This window comes from Heliangelus exortis, chromosome Z (assembly GCF_036169615.1).
Source record: "Heliangelus exortis chromosome Z, bHelExo1.hap1, whole genome shotgun sequence".
Classification (NCBI taxonomy): domain Eukaryota; kingdom Metazoa; phylum Chordata; class Aves; order Apodiformes; family Trochilidae; genus Heliangelus; species Heliangelus exortis.
This window is the reverse complement of record NC_092454.1, coordinates 61725162-61746508: the sequence shown is the minus strand read 5'-3', so window position 1 is coordinate 61746508 and position 21347 is coordinate 61725162. Positions and strand designations below refer to the sequence as shown.

Sequence of the window (21347 nt, the reverse complement as noted above, 5' to 3'; positions counted from 1 at the left end):
TTGTTTCCATGGTTCTCCAGCAACCAGTCCCTTTCCCTTTTTAAAAGATGTTTTTAAAGATGGAAATTCCTTTAATTCTTCTTTTCTAGTTCTTTTTAGCACAAAGAGCATTTACTTAAGATACTGAAATATGTCCAGTGTTTTCCACATGTTTTCTTATGGCAAAACTATGGATTAGCTGCAGTAGGCTACAATTTCCAAAATACTGATCTGCACTGGTTCTTTTACGTGAGAAGACACAAGATACAGTTCAGGGATGAGGGATAGCTTGGCCATGTGTTCAGAATCACAGAACTGTCGCAGTTGGAAAGGGCCTCTAAGATCACTGCATCCAACTGAGAGCATCCCCCCCAATAAAATATATATCTCAATAATTGTATCAGCCACTACAGCACATCTTGAAGTCTTGAAGCCTCATCTACACAGTTTTTAAGTATTTCCAGGGATGGTGAACCACCATCTCCTTGGGCAACCTATTCCAATTACTAACAACTCTCTCAGTAAAGAAATTCTTCCTCATATCTAGACTAAAGCTCCCCTAGTGCAACTTCAGACCATTTACTCTAATCTTGTCATTGTTCACGACAGAGAAGAGTCTAAGCCCCACCTCCTTACAACCTCCATTCAGGTAGTTGTAGATAGCAATAGGGTCTCTCGCAGCCTTCTCCGAACTAAACATTCCCAGTTCCCTCAACCTCTCCTCACAGGACTTGTTCTCCAGGACTTTCACCAACTTGGTTGCCCTTCTCTGAACTTGCTCCAGCACCTCAATGTCTCTCTTGTAGAGAGGGGCCTAGAACTGAACAGAGTACTCAAGGTGCAGCCTCACCAGTACCAAGTACAGGGGCACAATCACTTCCTTTCTGCTGGCCACACTATTCCTGATACAAGCCAGGATCCTGTTGGCTTTCCTTTCACTGATACTCCATGTCAAGTCACGCTGTAAGCTGTGAGGGTGGGATTTTACAGAGCATTCGTCATGGTAGCCCCAGGTAGACTAGGATCATTCAAGAAAAATGATGATAATTAGCAAACTGGCCAGAATAAGTATCTCCTTCCTTCCTCCTTGCTGCTGGGAAGGGAAGTGGAACAGACTGTAGCTTAGTTGCACAAATGTTGTCCTCTTTGAAGAAAAATGAGTAAGGATTGTCTATTAAATGACTGGCTGAGGGACGGTTCCATTTCTTTTTTCACACAATGCCATAGTGGATGAGACAACTACATGACTGTAGTTTCTTGTCTGCTTTTGCTAGAAGCTGCTGTTGTCCTTGAGCAGCCAGAAACTCCTTGTTCTACTAGATTTTCAGTTAATGCTTTGTCTTTTTGTCTTTATCTTTGGTGTAATTCAGTTGCAACACAGCCTACATTTCAAAGTTCCTCTACACTATTTTTTTCCTCTATCACTAGGTTTAGATAAGGCTTCTCATATGCCGCCGCTACAATTTGTGGTGTTGATTGTGTAATGTGGTTTTCTTTTAAATTTTCCTTTACTGTAGTATAATTGTTACCATCATAGGTGGTGTAATACCATGATGCAAGAAATAACGAAAAAAGACAGCTGCCATTCACTTAAATGAAGGAAATTTTGAATGGCAGTGTGACAATGACATCAAGTCAATTTGAAAAGAAAAAAAAGTTAAGCTAAACATCAGGTCGTCTCAACAGTTCTCTATGGGATCAGAGTCTCCTTGCTGATTTCAGTTGTACCTGGAACTGCTTACCCTGTTGGCACTGGGAGCATTTGTGAATGAGGAAGCAGGAAACAGAGGGCAGAAGTGCTCTCCTAGTCTGAATCAACTGAGTTGATGTTGTGCATGAAACCTTTCTGAAAAAAATGCTGCCAATTTAATAAGAAGAGAGGAAGGGGAAAAAAAGAAATGAGAATTGGCTCAAAACCTAAAAATAAGACCAAGGGTGGGATGCTGCTTCGTTGCAATCTGTCCTTACATCATTGCATACTCTTTTCTTAATGCAGTGATGCAGTGTCCTCTTTTACTCACTTGTGGGAAGTCTGAGCACTTGTACAGTCACCCATTAGAAAAGGAGTATTTGTCAATGGAAGTGGACTTCAAAACATATTTCTGGGAGTCTCAGGACTGCCCATACAGCATTTATTGTCAAGAATTTATCTGCTTTCTCAGGTCTCTCTGGTGCTTTCAACATTTTATGCAGAACTATAGCTGCTCCTCAGAATCCTCTTATACTGGCCACCAGGAAAATTCAGGCTTGGCCTTCTGCCAGCATGGGGGGCAACCAGTATACAAGTTAGAGGTAGGGGAAAAACCCTAATTCCCTCTTTTCATGGCAAGTAAGCACTGTATGCCTGTTTCTGAATGTATGATAGGAGACTCATGTGGTCAGGTGCCTCCTAACAGCTCAGTCCTTTTTCTTCCCTGCAGTAAGGTAAGTGTGATATTTCTTTGCTCTCTAGCATGTGTAGAGTAAAAATTACTCCTACAAAAGCCTGAATAGGCATTAAGCCACTCTGTTCTTAAAAGCATTGGCCACAGAGTGCTTATCTAGGACTGATCCTGACACTGTATTCCCCCTTCAACCAAAAGAGCCACAGTGAGCATTTCTCCCATTGATACATATAAAGAAGTCTGTGTGGAGCAATATAAAGCTCGTCTCTGAGTCTTACTGTTCTCACTTCTGTAAAGAGATGCCATATGCCTTGTGAAATAAGTAGGCTGCAAAAAGTAGAACATTGCTAGAGGCAGAGAGCAAACACTGATTCTTAAAAACTGAATACTGACTAAACTCAAGGCAATACACACAACGTTGACAGTTCTGCAAGGTAAGTGCTCAGCAAGATCAAGTGGTGATTTTCATCACCAGCACACATTTCACAAAGGTAACTAAGCACATTACTGCTCAGAAATCCTTGCAGTGAACTAACAATGCAATCACTTTTTAGAGTCACTCTAAGGGAATAGGGGAATTCAGCAGCTAATAATTACTCCTAAAAGCACATTTTTCTCTTTTTTTTTTTCTGGTTTTTTTTTTTTTTAGATTTTTTTTTTATTGTGTCATTTAACATAAAGCAATCAGCTGCAACTGTATGGAATTAAGGAGAATTTTTTCTTCTAACATTAATTTTAACATTTAACATGAAATGACTGCAGGGGCAATAGATAACCAATTGAAGAAATGACAATTACAAGGGAAAGGCACATGCAAATGTCTTCAATGAGCAGCTCAGAAACAATTTGTTTTATCCCCATTTGTTTCTTTAGCTGCCCGCATTAAGGTACGTTAGAGTTTTGGACTTCAGTGCTGTGGCTATTATAACAGCAAAAATAATTTAACTGGTATTAGAATTTAGTCAGGGGTTATTCCATTATTCCACTTTATTAATGTTCTAAAAGTTGTCATAGAACAAAGAGGATTAGTTTTAAGCATAAATCTCCAACTCTCTAGTTCAGAGAATTAAAAAAAAAGAACAAAACCCAACTCTAAATTTAAAATCAACTAAAATGAAGAAAATTCTAACAAACTGTTGCAAATCTTGCATCCTCTGTAGTCTGGCCAATAGAGCAACTGTGCAACCAAAGATCAACTACTAAGAAAAGAGGTTGACAAAACTGCCTTATAGCTATGCTAGGGGTACACCTGGGGACTGCAGCTGGATTTTACAACTTTTGGCACATTTCCCTTGAGAGGAGTGGGAGATTTTTATCCTACTTAGAAAATCTCTGCCAAAGAATGTGGGTACTATCTTTAGAAGCACCTACATCCCATTATAGGTCAGCCTGACTTTGGTTTCAAAGTGCTGAAATCTAATTTTAAGAGTGGACATAGGTTTTTAAATCACATTAATATGAATTATTTGTATTATATTATTTTAATACTCATTATGATCCTTACTCCAGGTTATGCCAAAAATTTTTAAACTGTATTTATTATCAACCACTTAGCAGCAAACCAATGGCTCATAATTGCTAGAAAACTGAGAGGTGGTTGAAAAACTGTAACCTCCCATTACTGAGAATTTGAAAATAAGAATAGTGGTATGCAGGATAAAGAATAAAAAAATAAAGTTTCAGCTCTGAGCCTTTTGAGTTGTCTAGAGGTATAAAAGAAAAACAAAACAAAACAAAACCCCATTACTTGTACTGAACTAATGTTCCACTTCTGTCTTCTCTCCATTTTAAAAGCTACCTAAAACCTGGAAAAACTTGCCCCCCTTGCTCTAAGATACTGCCCCTGAAAGAAACATAACCACATAATTATTTAAATGGCATCAAGAATAGCTAAGTAATCTGTTCTTGGAAATCAGCTTTGCATTTATGTGTTATCTACAAATATACAAGATGAGAATGACAGTGACTAGAGGTTCATTAGATCTCGCAAGATGTTATCTTTTTCCAGGCTATCATGTTTTAAACATTATTTTAGCATTATAATCCCCATACTATGCATGGGCAACCATAGTTTATTTGGCATTGGAGAAGAGTTCATTCCTAATAGCAGAGTGTTTGACCATTTCAATTCACTTGTATAAATAATATGCCCATGTTTCTCAAGGAGTATGCAGAACGCAGAGTGTACTTTGTTTTTGTCCAGTTCACATTAACATTTTAACAGCAGCTTTGAAATTAAAATCAGGCCTAACAAAAACACCTTTCTCTGTTCAAGACAGAACTCAACTCCTCTATGCCAGCAATGTCTAGTGGGTTGCCTTCCCTGGGTGAGTTCCAGGGGTACGTTACAGTAAACTGGTCCAGTGTGATATCACAGATATAAAAAATATTCCATTCTGTATCAAAACTAGGCACAGGCCTCATATTTATATGAAGAGAAGATCAAAAGAGCTGAGTGTTTTTACTCTCAACTATTCATCTCTGGCCTTCTACATGAGGAGAAAAATACCTTATGTTCTTTCTAATTGGTAACTACAAGAGTCTAATTTAGGTCAGATGGTAGTTAAAAGGAAGGTGACATCACACTTGGGTCAGTATTGGTGGATATCTAAAAGCATAACCTCTCATTTATATTGCTTTAAAATGTACACAGTATAGATGTAGATTTAAAAAACTACCAATTTTTGTGGTACTGGACCAAGGGATAATGTAAGGTTTTACCAAATGAGATCTATAGATATAAATTTCACTGTGGAGTATGTTTTAGACAAATGTGCCTTTTTCTTTAAATATGTAAATCCTACACTGTAGGCTTTCTTGGTTTTCTTTTTTTTTTTCTTTTTCTTTTTGTAGTGGTAGAAAATGTTGAACAATTGTCCATAAGCATGAGCCAGAGGTTCATTGCTGATATCCCCAGAATGCCAATATTTGCAATGCAAACAGTTAGTACAATTTACCAGTTCTATGAAAGGCCCTGACATATCTGCCTCAAGGTCTGGAGGCTCTGCTGTATACCCACAAATAGTCTTTCCATTTTCATGTAACATTTTTATACAGTGACAGCTGCATTAAGCTGCTTCTGCCCAGCAATTTCACATGCCAGGCTGGTTTAATTGGATTTAATGCCACAGAAAAAGCACTCCTAGCAGAATACCATCAAATCATTTTCATATTGAACCTTCGTGGTCCAGAAACCTCTCCTTCAACCACAGCACCGTTGTTTTTGCGAGGGACATATTCAAGGTCAATGCTGGTTTTGTGTTTGCCTTTCCCTCGGCTCCACACAAAAAGAAGGAGGAAACAAAATAAGACCACTCCCAGGAATGTGAAACAGCCCATAGCTGTGGACACCAATATTGTCTTTAGGTCCAGAGAGAAGGCGTTCACGTTGGTTCCGTTGGAACTTGTGTCGTTGGAGTCTGTCATGTACATAGGGGTCCTGTTGGCGTAAAGGAAGCGGTCTGAAGTAAAACCCTTCACTGTAAGGGAGGCCGAGTAGGTGTCGTTCCCAGCTGCATTACTTGCAATACAAACATAGATTCCAGCGTCCTGGTCTTGAGCAAATCGGATCTCCAGGGTGCCATCTCCTAGGACAGTGGCTCTTCCGTTTGATTTAGTTGTGATCAGCCTCCGACGTGGGGTAACCCAGGATATTGTGGGCTGTGGATCCCCATCAGCATTGCACAGCAGCTGCACTGTCTGACCTTCCTCCACTACCAGGTATTGCAGCTTCTTGTCTTGTATCTTGGGCTTTTTACAAGTGAAGTAAAAGGAAAGAGCTGTGCTGTGAAAATCTTTGAATGACCTCTCTTTGACACTGTCCGGGCCGGCACACATTGGTGGCTGACCTCCAAAATGCAAAGTGGGTTGCCTCTGTAAAATCCAAAGGAGACGGCAGTCACAGGCCAGGGGGTTGTTGTTAATGCAGAGAACCTCAAGGCTTTTGGGGGCATGGAATACATTCTCTTCTAGGGTTTCTAGCAGGTTTTGGGACACATTAAGCACACGTAAGAATCTGAGCCCTTGAAAAGCGTGTGATTCAATGGTACGCAGTTGGGCCCCCACCATGTGAAGCTCCTGCAGACGCACTAGATCTGAGAGCATGCCTGCTTCAATGGTGCTGATAGGGTTGTAAGAGAGGTTTAGGTTTGTCAGGTAAACCAGGTGTTTAAAAGCAGAGTAAGGTACTGCAGACAGGTTGGTGTTGGTGATGGAGAGAGAAGTAAGGTTGAGACCATACAGACTGTTGGCAGGTAGCATGTCCAGGAGGGGCCATGCATCTATCTCTAGGTCTTTCAGGCGAAACAGTCTCTTAAAGGCATATGCAGGCAAAGCATTTATGTTGAGATGCTTCAGACGCAGAGTAATGAGGTTGTGGAGGTGAGAAAGAGCTTCTGTTGGTACAGCTGTGAGGTTGCATCTCTCCAGGGTGAGCTGCTCCAGGCTAAGTAGTCCACTAAAGGCTCTGTGTGATATATAAACCAAATCATTGTCCCCAACCTCCAGGGATTTTAGGTTATGCAGATCTTGGAACATGTAATCCAGCAAAATGACAATCTTGTTTTCACTTATATCGAGCCTAGTTAGGTTTGACAACCCAGTGAACACCCCAAGGGGGACCAGCTTGAGACGGTTTCCTTTCAGCCTCAGGGAGCGCAAGTTGAAGAGATTGTTAAAGGCCCCAGGCTCCACGTTGGCCACTATATTGTCACTGAGATCTATCTCCTCCAGCAAAGGGTAAGACATGAATTCCTCAGGGTTGACGCTTTTCAGTCGGTTCTTGCTGAGGTCCAAGATTTTGGTCTCAATGGGAATGCCCTCTGGGATGGACATCAGACGCCTTCGGTGACAGCTGACGGATTTGTTCTGTGCTGAACATTCACAGCGGGCTGGGCAACCTATGGTAGGGCCCATGAAGATCAGCAGCACAGCCAGGCACAGGAATGGCTGCCAGCAAAATACTGCTGTGTGACGCATGACTCCACTTATCCGGTCTAACCTTCCGTCACACGGGCCTGTGGGAATGAGGATGGGAAAAAAAGGGAAGAAGTTAAGTCTGCAGCAAAACGAGATCTCTGCCAATATTACAGAACCATTGTAAAGCAGGCACCTGTGTTTTCATCTGAAATAAAACAATGTGATCTATTGTGAGGCGCAAACAAGAAATCTGATTTTCCTTCACAATCATAGGGATTGTCAAAAGATCTATTTATCCAGCATTTCCTCTCCAGATATCAGAGGAGGCAAAACAGATTTTCTTACTGGAAACAGAAAAGGAGGTTAGGTTTTATTTTTTCCTTACTCAAGGTTTTCTCAAGGTAGTTCTATAACTAGTGACAGGTAAACATCCAGTGTTTTTTATATAGGGCTAATCATGTCTGTGATAAATTTACACAATTTGGAGACTGTGAGGTGATATAAAACTAGCCTTTTGGCTTTCCTATTAACAACAGTGTTTTAAGGCAACCCTTAATGACATATTATGTTCAAGAAAAGGTAGTTCCTTGGCAGTGAAAATATTCCTTTTAACATTAATTGCATACATGACAGCTGTAAATACATGGAGCTTGTTTGCACATACACATACACAGTGGTTCAATTGAGGAAGAAAGAACAGGTGTATCTGTGATTAGAATTTGTGTTAAGGACAAATTGATTCTTTGCTTTTACTGCACAGAGGGATTTTTTGTGATTTTTAGAACAAAAGAACTGAGAGCATTTACAGAATGCACCTTGTACTTGTAAACTAGTTCGGAGGGAGTGAAAAAAAAAGTTAAGATGAGCTGACTATATTTGAGCATTAGAATGTACAAAAGAGGCAAACAGATTCCATGAAAATCACACCTAGTAAGAGATTTAATCATTGTCTTCAGGTTAAAACAGAATAGTAGAAATAAAGATAACCTTTATTAAATGAACAGCCCTTCTCCAAAGGCTGAACTTTACAGGTTTAGTCACCAGTGAAGGTTTCAAAAATTTAAAGAAATACAGTATTACTAAGCTTGTGATGCCATTAAACAGTTATTTTAGTAAACAAGCTGTTGGAAACACATAAAAGTAATATTTAGTAATCCCCAGACTGATGAAGAAGAAAATCCCACCAGTAACTGTGCTTCAACAGAACTGTACTCCACTGGCAAACAAGTTGAAAAATGAAATCTCACTAATCATCCTGCCTGGAAGATGAAGGTTGCCCTCTCAGACTGTGAATGATCAGAAGGGTGGGAATTCAACATGTGAGAAAAGGAGCAGACACTTTTATCTTTTGATCTTATTCCAATTTTAACAATCCTCACAATAAACGGAGTGGTTTGGTATCAGCATTATTGTAACTGTATTAAGTAATAAACAGCTCTTGTTCTTTGACTATTAAAAGCTTAATTGGGTGAAACAAATTCTCTTGGAGCTGCATATAAATTGTGTTCTTTGATTGACCATAAATAAATGGTGCATATATTACTCCTCTCATGGCTCTGTGGAAGAATGTCACTCTTGACTAATGTGACTTCTGCTTTCCCCTCTGACATTACTATTCAGAGACTAATAATAGGAGGTAAATTGCATGCTGGTTTTGTGATGTAGTCTGAGGACCTGGATGGAGAATATTCTTTGTTATGTATTACCTATAAAAGCACATTTCAGCTTTGTCATAGAATGGCAACCTGCTGAGATTCATTTAGTTTCCTCCTACGCTGTAGTCTTGCAAGTATCTATGGCTAGTTTTGTCCAGCTGTGACAAAGGTTTTCAGAGATAAACTTCACTTCATTAGGCATTAAGTTAAAACTGGAAATCGATAGGAGTCTGTGAGTTTGGTGTTTGAAATCAATTCACATCAAAGAGGCTTTTGGGTGTTCTGATGGTTACTTTCAGAGCTCAGTCTGTGAGGTTAGCGTTCACTTCTAGCATGCAGGGAATTCATTTCCTACCCTATTCACCTAATGTATAAAGCACAAAGTAAACAAGTTCAGTGGAAGATAAGCACCCCTGGAATGTTCACTTTAGATAGCAAAAGTATGAAATGCGGCTATCCAAGCCTGTAAAATAAAACTTCCGAGGAATGTGAAGTAGAAGAGGGACAGTATAGAAGATAATAAGAGTGATTTGGCTGTGACTTAAGTACAGAAATGTAGTGTTAATAAAGTTCTTCAAATATTAACAGTTGCCTTCTGCAAGAGGTTGTGCACACAAGTATAGATGGATACACATTTATCTGTAAGGGTGCATACCTGTGAGTGTATTAGAACTGAGATTAAAAAAACTGGAGTAAATTACACGTTGATGAGGAAAAATAGCATATTGTGATAAACTGCAGGCTAGAAAAACAAGGATTACTTGTTTTATTGTTTGATACTTGTTTTGTTGATAAGTACAGGTTAGAAAAAAACACAAATGGAATTTATGTTTTCTCATCTAGATGATACTACCATGTTTCCTGTTAATCATGCCTATGACTACACCCTAAGTTTTCAGCTGCTTTGTGCAAAAATGACTTTATCTTCACTATGCAAAAAATGTAACCTTATCTCAATTGTACAAATAATGAACAAGAGGTAAAAAGGACTGGCAAAGGAAATATGGACTACTTAAAGATTCCTGACTCTCTGCAGGACAAGGTGAATTTTGGGAGATATCTACAGTAAACTTTGACCCGCTGCTGCATACTGTCCATTTTCAATTTATGCACTGTGAAGTGGTATTTTCAGGAAATATCTGGTAACATCACTAGCAGAGATTCCCTTCAGTGTGAGACCATTTTGAAGGGATTTTGAAAGGATTCATCTTCACCAGTAAAGTGTATTTTGTGTCAGTCTGATCATCGTTGCTTATTATTATTATACATCCAATAAAGTACAATGCTACTATTCAAAAATCTTAATGAAATTACACCATTGAAAGTTATTTTTCACTGTAAGATGATTTTTTACAGTGAAAAATGGCTTCCCACATTTCTTCTGAAATGTCAGAAAATTGTGAGATGTTAATTAATTGATGATGAGCTATTGGTGTCACTGTTTAAACCTCATCTTTTCTTCCTGCACTTCATACTGTGTCCTTTGTCAGTATAGGAATTCCCTCTAAACATACGCATGATTATCTCATTATCCTTCTTTGCACCTTTCATACAACTTATCTTCACTGTGATATATGCTTTCAAGTATACATATGTCTTACATATATGTAAGACAAAGTATCTTCTGCTTGTTCTGTGATTGTACTATGCCCAGGGCTGTGGTATACCTCTGAAAGTATAGCTTGTGAGCACAAAAATTCTAATAAAATAATAAATAATCACAAATCTGCAGGTTTTAGTTACTTGAATGTAAACAAGAACATATAAAATCATGTTCCTGACATTTCTGGGATTTTTACCACACCCTGATACACTCTCTTTGAAATTAAATATATCAAGAAATTCCTTATTAAAAAATATCCACTATCTACCTCCTTCTGGTCTTTGTTCATTTCTTTTTCAGAAGTCTAAAGTCAGGAGTCAAGTTACTGTTGGCTAATATTCTTTTTCAACGTAGGAGCTTGGCCATAGTTCAGTATGCAATTAAGAGAACTCATTACAGTTATTAATTAATAGTTCTGTGTGATCTCACTCAAAACAGCCATCTCTACTGCTTTGAAATGCAAATAGTTTTGCACAAAGCTCTGCAACTTTGAATCCACCTGTAAATCCTTTACAGGAATGTATTCTTTTCTCGAAATGATTCTTTTCTCGAAAACATAACTATATTAAATAAACTTTCCAGAATGAAATGTTTTATGACAGGTATCTGACTTGCTTTGATTATTCACCTCAAGAGAACCGGATGTTGTCCCTGTTTTAAATGTGGTTAAAACTACATCTGTTTTTTGCATTGTTCAAGGCATAAGGCATCAATGTAGATTTTCTATAAGCCTGTGCTGAGATAAAATAACTTTGTCTTCCTGTACAAACAGCTTCTTTCTCTTTATGCTTGCTGAATTTTAGCATTTATTTTTGGAGCAGGGAACAGAAAACTGAAGAGTATGAAGGGTCCTGTCTTTGCCTTTTCTATCAACATGTGTCACACTTCAGCAAGCAGTACGCCAAAACCTTTGCTCAAACCTCTTCAACAAAACACTTTGCTCGTGTGCTCAGTAGACAGTTATTGAATACGAGCATATAAAACTACTGAAGATTTTACCTATGTGGTGCAAATTTTTGCCCAGCTAAGTATAGTTTGGGAAGGTTTTTACTCACAACCTTATGTATCAACTACCTTTCAAGATTATTTTGTAAGACTAGCACATTTGGCTTTACTGCCTTCTCCTGTGATGGTAGACCAGACCAGGTAAGGACAGGGAAGGTGATGAGCTCTGGCTGCTGGGATGCACCAACGTGGCAATGGTGGGAAACATTGCCCAGAGGATGAATGCTAATAGGCTTGGAAGATTACAGAGATAAACAGAAATGGTTTTAGGGACAGTCAAAAAAGAAACATGAAAATATTAGACATTTAGAAATGTTCTTACAGTGAGACCAATGCCACAAGGAGGATGAATGAAATCCTTGCTGTGGCATTTTCTGCTTAAACAGTGCAGCTTGACATTCCTGCCATATGGTCTTTCAATGTAAGAGCAAATGTTTAACAAAGTCTTTGACTCACTAAGTCTTGTGCCAGCAAATTAGCTAAGTTTAGTGTATTGATCCCAAGCTCTATCACGGGCCAAGTCAACCCTGACCCTCTCTAAAGGAGGATTTTTCTTTAAAAACAGAGCATGTCAATGAAATGATTCAAGTGAACTATGGTGTACTAAATTCCCTACCTCTTTAATGAGATTTTTTTTTTGCTTATGGGGGGAAATTTTTATCCACCCCTTCATTCATCTTATAATAATCTCAGCATTTAAATGAACTGCAAAAGATTAGCTGTTTATCTGTATTTCAATAATTAACAGATTGAAAGAAACCTTGGATATCATCAGCAGCAGCAACAGCAACGACCCCTAGTCTGCCTATTCATTGAATTGGAAACAAAGTTTTCAACTATTCTGAAGTCCTGGGATCATTCTCTTCTAATAAGTCATCAGGAAAAGCTTCATGGGCTAACACCAGCTCAAGAACTATATTCAAATTGCATTTGTTTTCAGGAGGAACAGTATTTGTTTTAAACTGTACCATGGTTATACTTCTAAGTTTGGGACTCAGACCATTACCCCATTATAACAGACATGACACAGAAATAGAAAAAAACTAAAAATAACAACAATAGGAACATTTAACCACTACTATTATTGTAAGACTGGTTAAAATCTTAGTATCAAGTGTTACAAAATTAAACAACTCAGTGCAATTTTTAAGTCATATCCTTAGATTATTGTTTGAAGCAAAGTGGAAGAAGCAAGCATGCCATGCAACAGAAGATAAGAAAATGCCAAAATCACATGATGACACAAATTACTGGTTCAAGACTTAGAATTCCAGATAATCTGAAATTAAGCAAAGAAATGAAGCCACCAATACACCCTCTGTCTCTAACCCAATGTTTTCAATATTGATTTGCTTTTTTTGTAGGTTTTTTATGTTGTTGTTGTTACAAAGGAAGTTAATGTTGGGTAGAAATACAAAGGAAAACATAATAAAACTTAACGATTTTATGACAGGAAACGTTTCATGCATAAATAACAGGAAAAGAAAGTGAAGACATTTGCAAGAATTGCAGACAGAATGACATTCCAACTGACATTGTTAGTAAGTTGAAGGTAAAGAGGTTTAAAAAAAGTGTATATGGGCAGTTATAAGAACAGCTACAAAAGAGGCTTTTGAAGTAAAGCAGAATTCAGAAATTTTCCCATAGGTTAATGACATAAGTCATTACAGGGAGTGTAAGAGTACTACCATATCCCCACAATTACCTATCTCATAAAAAACACAAATATTTGCATGGAAAGAGGTTTTGATAGAGAATTCTGAGTTGAATAAATTAATGAACTACTGTGCATCACAGATTTTTTCTTCCATCTATTCCTTCTGAATGCAAAAGTATATAATTGAAAGGTACATTTCCCCAAAATTGCTTCTGCCAAGTTGTTTACCCATGTAAACAGTAAGTAGTAACCCTACTGTACTGATGAAAAGTGATATCACTAAGAGGTGAATATGCAGTAACAAGGACGAGAATGCTATGGTATTTATCTATACCATTACCATAGATATATTAATGCACCTAAATGTTAAGATGCAATAATGGAGAAAGATACAGACTTATGTGTCTGAAAACAGTGAAGTTTCTGGCACTTTTTCCTGCATTTTGTTGGGGCTGCTTAGTATTGGAAGAGCACCCAAGCATCGCAGTTAAACTTCATTCCTAGATTTGGCATCATAGTGTTCTGAGACATGTGTCACTTCAAAAATTGTGAGTGTTGTAGTAAAAGAATCCACATTTTTATTGTCATTTTAATCTGACCTAACATTAATCAGAAATCCAACAGTCTTGGTTGCTCTGATGATTCTCAAGTGATTTTAATGCTCTAGATACCGAGAATAAGGTATTACAGGCACAGCAAGTCAATGCTGTTGTAGTAAAGGAGAGAAACACATACTACAAGAAAATAGCTAATTTGTTACTTTGAGGAAATATAGCAGTCATAAATCTCTTGCAAGTTAAGGTTCATCACTTCACAGAGGATCTTATGTTTCACAGTGTATCCGGGCAGATGAACGTTAAAAAGTTCTGCTGCCATGAACAAGACACTGAACAACAGAAAGTGAATATGTTACATTTTATACTTCCTTTTAATTTCTGTACTAAGTAATGCAGTCTGAATAAATTAAATCAAGCCCAAATCATTAGGAAGGTTAACTGCATCGACTAAAGAAAAGTAACACAATCTTTTGTCAACAGCAGTTCTACAGTAAAAGATTATCTTCATCTTGAAAGAAACAGGCTTTCTTCTAAAACTGTCTCAGTATGGCAGTAAAGTCAACACCTTTGCTACCTGGACAGTATCTCCAATGTTGAAAAACAGGGATGGGATTCCCTCTGAAGTTTGAATTCTAACATGCAGCTTCTCCCAAGCTTCAGTGAGTGAAGATCTCATTGATAGATAGCTACTGGGAAAAAACAAACAAACAAAAACCCCAACAACAAAAAAAGAAGAAGCTACTTTAAATCTGCTACAATAGCAAGCTTTCAAGGACTAGGATATTCAAGCAGGGTTGAATCCCTCTTCAATAATCCATTTAGGAAGCCACAGGCAATCTGCATTTTATCTAGAACATCATAAAAAAAGTTACTGATATAACCTGTTATAAATGGACGTTTCCTTCAAATATCTACAGAAATCTTTATGGACATGAGAAAAAATTAACTGTTGTGGCAATGTGCTGACTTCCATCTTTTGCAAACTGAGCACTCAGTGGTAAAATTGACAATATATTTAGCAAGCTTCTACCCATTAGCATAATTTCATTTTTCTTAGGTTTGACAAAAAAAAAAAAAAATCTCTCCTTTGTTATGTTATCCACACACACAATAGGAAAGCTAGGTAGCAATGACCTTACTGGCTGTTAGGACAGACAGACAGATTAATGTAACATCTGTATAATGAAGGCAGGTGAGACCTTTTACCCCAGTAACTCTCTGTCAATACTGAATAGCATGAAAGGGAGACCAAAATTGCACAGTACTGTTCAGGGGATGGGTGTGGCAGAGTTGAAGGGAAAAGCTAAGAATGTGCCTAGGGAAGCTATGAGATCAGTCAGTTACTACAAGTACTTTTGTTGCTTCATAGCACAAACCAAACCAAAAGACAAAAACAACTCCCTTGTTCAGAAATATTTTTAGCAAAGTGCATCTGAAAAACCAAATGCATTTTATGACAGTAGCAGTAATCCATCTTGTCTGGAGGCAGATACAGTTCAAAGTTTATAACTCCCACTATGTAAATATAGCTAAAACCTGAATTAAATGGGAAGTCTGAAGAACCTGAAGCCAACATATTTTCTTTTGTGTAATATGGACATGCCACACATGCCTGTGTGGAGGTAAGATACAGTTAGCAAAGCTGTAGCACATACGATTTCAGTAGAATTTATCTGGCTAATAAAAGGAAAAAATAAACCCATCAACTGTGTGGTGTTTTCCTACTTCAACTGGCATGTTTGCAGCTGTTGTGCTTATATCTTACACCCAGGCCCTATCATTCCAAATAAAGATCATATTTGCTTGGGACTGTTTTCATACTACCATATGTGAAGCCTTTAGAGCACCACATGCTGCTGAGCTATCTGATGCTGCTCTTTGTAGACTACAGGAATAGTCAGAATCAGAAGAGACAGAACAGGAGCTACAACATTACATACGGTACATTAAAAATAAGCACAAGAGAATAAACACATTTCTTAACTCTTGTCAGAAATCCCTCTGTTCATAAAATGCTGTCAAATTTAGACTGGCTATCCTAGCAGAAAATTGTGGCCAGCACTCAGGGGTGGCACAAAGGAAAGAACGGATTTATTTCAGCTCGTTGGTCAACACTAATGGGTTATTCAGGAAGAAACTGAGTGATAGACCCAACTTCAGCCACTTAATGGCTCAGAGAAGGAAGGTACCCTAGGGACAGCTGTACAAAGCTCATGCACTTTGAATTAAAATAGAGTCGATCATAATAAATACACTTGAGGAAAGAAGAAAGTAGTGAACTGCCTTGGGGATTTCTTGTTTGCTAAAGGCATTCTTAAATTATATTTAGATTCAAAATCAGTCTGCAGAGGGGTCAAGATAGGACATCCAGAAATAAGACCTGACACGTTGACAGGTGAACAAGACACAGCCATTAATCTCTTCTTTGGACATACTTCATGAGTGTTCCTCCAGATACCTACAGGAGTCAGCGCAAGTTGAAGTAAGTCACCATGATGAGAAAAAAAAGAAAGAGAATGTGGAAGACACAAAATAACTGATATTTTGCAGTCAGATTTTTTTCAGCTGGGTCAGTCATAATCAAGCTCTTGATTTGAGCCTTGCCCATTGGGAGCTCCTGCTGACAGAGTAGTAGTGTATGTAGCTCCTAAGCAGATAGACAGATGCTAAATCTTGTTATGCGTCAGCGTCAAACTACTCTTTTTGTACTTGAAACTCATTCTTCTGACCCCTTACTGTCATCCACTTGCCTGAAGTCTGTATCTGCACTTGCTAGGATATCACTAGCAACTTTCCAAGAGCTTTCCAAACCCTGGCAATGGAGAAACCCCATTAATTTTGTGACTTGGTATTTATATATTTCTTTGGAAATAAGAGGGACTTCTTGAAGATCCATACTTCATTCATTTTGTGTCAGACCAAGTAAAGGCACTTTTTGCACAAGGAAGAATTTCTGCTGCTTGAATTAGTGTATATTTAATAATTATTGGCAAAAGACCAATAGTACTTTCACACTAACCCAAGAACACTTTTTTTTTTTTTTTTCTGATTAACCACAAAAAGAAGGTTTAAAAGGCACAGCTTTCCATATCTGCCCTACCACACCACCCCTAGTTACAAGGATAGTTTTGTATAATTTTACAGATAGGCCAGAAACACTTTTTTTTTTTTCTTTTTCTTTCTTTTCCACGGGAAGGCAGCCTGTGTCTCTGTACTCCTGCTGTTTCCTAAAAAAAATGTCATATCCCACTTGCAGTGGGGAATAAGCTGTCCTGCAGTTTTTCCTGATCTATATGTGATTTCCAGAGACTGACACCTGGCAGGAAGCACTTAGGTCCAGAAAGCAATGAGCTGGTGCAAAACTAGAAATACAACAACTGCTGCATTGTCCAGTTTCTTTTGCACTTTTTATGATCTCATCCAATGATATATGGTCTCCTGAGAAACAATGCAACATGCAACAATTCTTCATAGCACTGCTCTACTGTCCCTTTACAAGTTGAGCATTAAACCTAAAATACAATCACATTACATTTGCATTACTTTTCTTTCTGGTTTACATATACAGTCTTCAGCTCAAAGATGGAGATTTAGCTCTCAGTATAGTTTCTGTTTCAATGCATAGCTGTATCATACAACTCTACAGAAACCAGAAGTATTTTTCTACTGAAAAATATTTTAAATTCTGTTGAAAATCTGTTTTCCAATAAATTATTTTTTGTTCCTTTACAACATATTCTACAACAGTTGTGTTTCATTAAAACATAATCTTCTATCAAGAAACAGCTTCAATGGGCAATTTTCAACCAGTTCTATGTACTACCATGCACAAAAAATGCACATATGCTTAGAAGTCTTTAAAGGCAAGCACTGTTTATACCATCTGTAACAACACTCTCTGAGAAAAACATACTTGTCCTTGTCCTAAATAAAGTGAACGCTAAAATATCTTTCTGTTGCCAGAGTACTTTCAGATGGCCTGATTAAAAATAATAATAATAAAAAGTATTCTTGAGTCTGCATGGATACATCTATCCTTAATGATGTCTCAGTTTTATTCCTAATTAAAAACTCATTAATATCAAAGACAACTGTAAGAAACCCAGATGAGACCATATCATTTGGGATCTTAAGACTGAAGGCACACATGATATCAACTGAGCTTAATTTATTCAAAAGCTACTGTAGGTGCTGTGTGAATAAAGTTTTATACTATAGCAAGCATTGATATCTGATGAAGGCTGTATGCCGTATTTCACTCCTTCAGCAAATTTCTTGCTCTGAAATGTCACTTAGGACAAACGGTAGCTTTAAAAATTCAAGAAGAGGAGAAATGAAGGAAAATAATTGGTTCACTCTCACAAACATTGTGTATCTTCAGTGTTACTGGAGCTGGTAGCTGGGAGACAGATGCAAAGGGTGACACTGCACAAACAAGAGCTCTGCACAAGGACCTCTTCTTGCATCTCCTCTGTGGAAACAATCTTGCCCAGTCATTTAATTCCTGGGCAAACACTTCCATAAATACAAAAATCTCTGTCATGACTGAGGAAAAATAAAAGAGACACTAGAATACAATTAAAGGACCTCTGAGATCATCAAGTGCAACCCTTGACCCACTGCCACTGTGGTTACCAGAGCATGGCACTGAGTGCCACATCAGTCTCTTCTTAAAAACCTCCAGGGACAGAGAATCCACCACCTCCCTGGGCAGTCCATTCCAATGTCTGATCACCCTCTCTGTAAAGAATTTTTTCCTAATATCCAACCTAAACCTCCCCTGGCAGAGCTTAACTCCATTCCCTCTTGTCTTACTGGTAGCTGCCTGGGAGAAGAGCCTGACCCCCTCCTGGCTCCAACCTCCTTTCGGGGAGTTGTAGAGAGTGATGAGGTCTCCCCTGAGCCTCCTCTTCTCCAGACTGAACAGCCCCAGCTCCCTCAGCCCTTCCTCACAGCACTTGTGCTGGATCCCTTCACAGCCTCCTTGCTCTTCTCTGGACCTGCTCCAGCACCTCAATCTCCTTCCTGAACTGAGGGGCCCAAAACTGGACACAGGACTCAAGGTGTGGCCTCCCCAGGGCTGAGTACAGGGGAAGAATCCCTTCCCTGGACCTATTGGTCACACTGTTCTTGATCCAGGCCAGGATGTCATTGGCCTTCTTGGCCAACTAAGCACACTGCTGGCACACTGCTGATCTAGCATGGGGATTAAAATAAAAACCTTTCCTTCCCCCTGACATTTTATTTACTTTTCTTTGTTTTTCATTTTTTTGTTTTGTTTGGTTTGGTTTGGTCTGGTTGGGGTTTTTTTTGCTTTTTACTTTGTTGTGTAATTTTCTTTTTTTTTTTGTAAATTATTAACTGAGAGATGAGCTGTTGGGCAGAGCCTCACATGTCAATTGGGAGGTCTAGGCAGCATATCTTTGGATAGCTTTAGATATCTTTGGTACCTTTGGATAGCTTTAGATACTATGTAAGCCTCATCCTAGCTGATCAAAATTAATTTTGATGAGGTTGAAGAAGTTACTCAGATAAGATTTCATCCTTGAAATGCACACACTAGGATAATTTCTACTTCTCAAATAGACTGAATTCCATTGATCAGTAGTATAGAGAAGCTTTACAGCACATTGTCATAAATCCCACTGGAATTACCACTCGTTAACTTTCCATATGGTATGAAATTGCCAGATGTTCAACTATTCATGGCTCAGGAGCTGGTAAAGTGGAATGACTAACAGAGAAAGACAATAAAACCTGTAAAAATAGCAGTTTTCACTCGTACAGATCTGCAAAATGGTTATCTGTGCCAGTACTTCTTTTGTATATAGCATACTAGTATTCATGACCTCTGAATGTTCAGATGTTCAAGGCAAGGGGAAGCCATAACCCTCAAAAGAATATTTTGACTTTGCCCAGACTCAGAGTTCTCCAAATACTCTCCAGACCCATGACTTGTTATTGGTGTTCAGGGCCTCACACAACAGGATTTTTCAAGATATTATACTCAGACTTTTTTTCACAGTTGCATCTCAGCCAAATTCAGCTTTCATGTTTAAGAATGAAGAAGAATAATAATTAAAAAGGAAAGATTGCGGTGTGCAGATTTCTCCAGTGCATCCATTTTGTTGCTGGATGCCCAGATTTTAATTCAACATCTTTTACCCAATTCACAGCCCTGCAAATCTTCTATGAAGCAATAATCCTTGTTATTGTGGATGACAGAAATAGAAAACAGCTCCTTTTCTTCCAGATAATAATTTTTTTCAAAGCTTTCTATTTTTTTTTTCCATTTGATTTCCTGATTTTGCACCCAACCGTATCAAATATGTTGCAATAATGTGGCTTGGTGATTTCCCTAGCTTCTTAAGTTAAAGTAGGAGAAAAAAATAAAAGTAGCAATGACCACTCCTTTGTAACCAAAGCTCTTGGTGTTGGAATAAGAACTGGAAATAAATAATTGTTGTACTCCTAAGACAGTCTCTCTCTTGCTGATTACTCTGTTCTGGAATCATAAAAGACAAAAGACAAAGTCCTTTGCAAATTCAGAGGTTTCACACAGTTTTTTTTAATTTTATTTTTAAAAAGCAAAGTAATGATTATTTGTTGCCTTATTCCATATAATTATAGATGTACAGAACTGAGTTATGAATTCAAAGGAAATCAATACCACATCCTGGCAGATGATATAAAACTGTGAAAGGTGTTCATTCTTTCCACAATATTGTCTTTGCTTGTGAAGCAAAAATAAAAATGATTTGCTGTTTTCCTCCTTTCTTAAGGTTATAATAACTTCTGGCTTATAAGTAGATATATAACATAATTGAATGAGTACAAGAATAATATCACAATCTCCCCAAAGTCCATTTCTACTCACTTTCAAAATAGAATACAAACTCTTAGTGGCTGCAGTTTTTCAGCTAACACTTCATTAGTGAGTAATAAAAGGATAACCAATTCAGTTCCACCACAATGGAGTCTAGGTATTTCTTTTAGAGCTCAACAGCTTTTTGTAAAGCAGCTGATGTGAAAAATACAGGAAAGCTCATAGGTTATCATTTTCCCTGCATGTTTAATCTATCCAGGCACGGTATCAACCTCTCCAGGTCTCTGGAGACCAGCCTAAGACTGGGGACAGAGAGGATATGCTGAAACTACGTCCTCTAGCCTCTATGCATACCCATGATTAGATCTGCTATTTTATGAAAAACACCTTTTATTGCTCTTAAGATTTTAGTATCAGGCCTAAGAATAAACATAATATTATGGTTTTGCTATGATTGCTGAACCCAGATTTATAGCACCACCAAATCAAGTTTCCATGGGTAACATCAGTAAATGTCTATTTATTAAATCAACCTATTTCAGGATGTAGGGACATATCACCAGTAGATTGTGTTATTTGAAAATATCTGGCCAAAGAGCTAGCCATAACCTAATGCTTCAAAAGATGTTTCAACAGGGCAGTGGGAACTGTCCTCTTTCTCTGGCACAAGCATTCACTCTTTTGTGCCTGATCTTTCTTCTAGAGGACTGAGAGGGTGGAAGTCTGAGGTGAAACACGTGAAGGTGTTATTCACTGGAGCACTG

At 38.1% G+C, this 21347-nt stretch overlaps 1 protein-coding gene across 1 annotated transcript in view; it reads right to left on the bottom strand.

Annotated features, from left to right (window-relative positions):
- Positions 1-2996: 2996 nt before the first annotated feature.
- The window catches only part of LINGO2 (leucine rich repeat and Ig domain containing 2), a 461135-nt gene continuing 442784 nt past the window's right edge, over positions 2997-21347 (bottom strand). The window contains exon 6 of the mRNA XM_071730935.1: positions 2997-7378. Within this exon, the coding sequence (XP_071587036.1) occupies positions 5520-7340 (1821 nt within the window). The 5' untranslated portion in view covers positions 7341-7378 and the 3' untranslated portion in view covers positions 2997-5519. The remainder of the gene's footprint in view (positions 7379-21347) is intronic.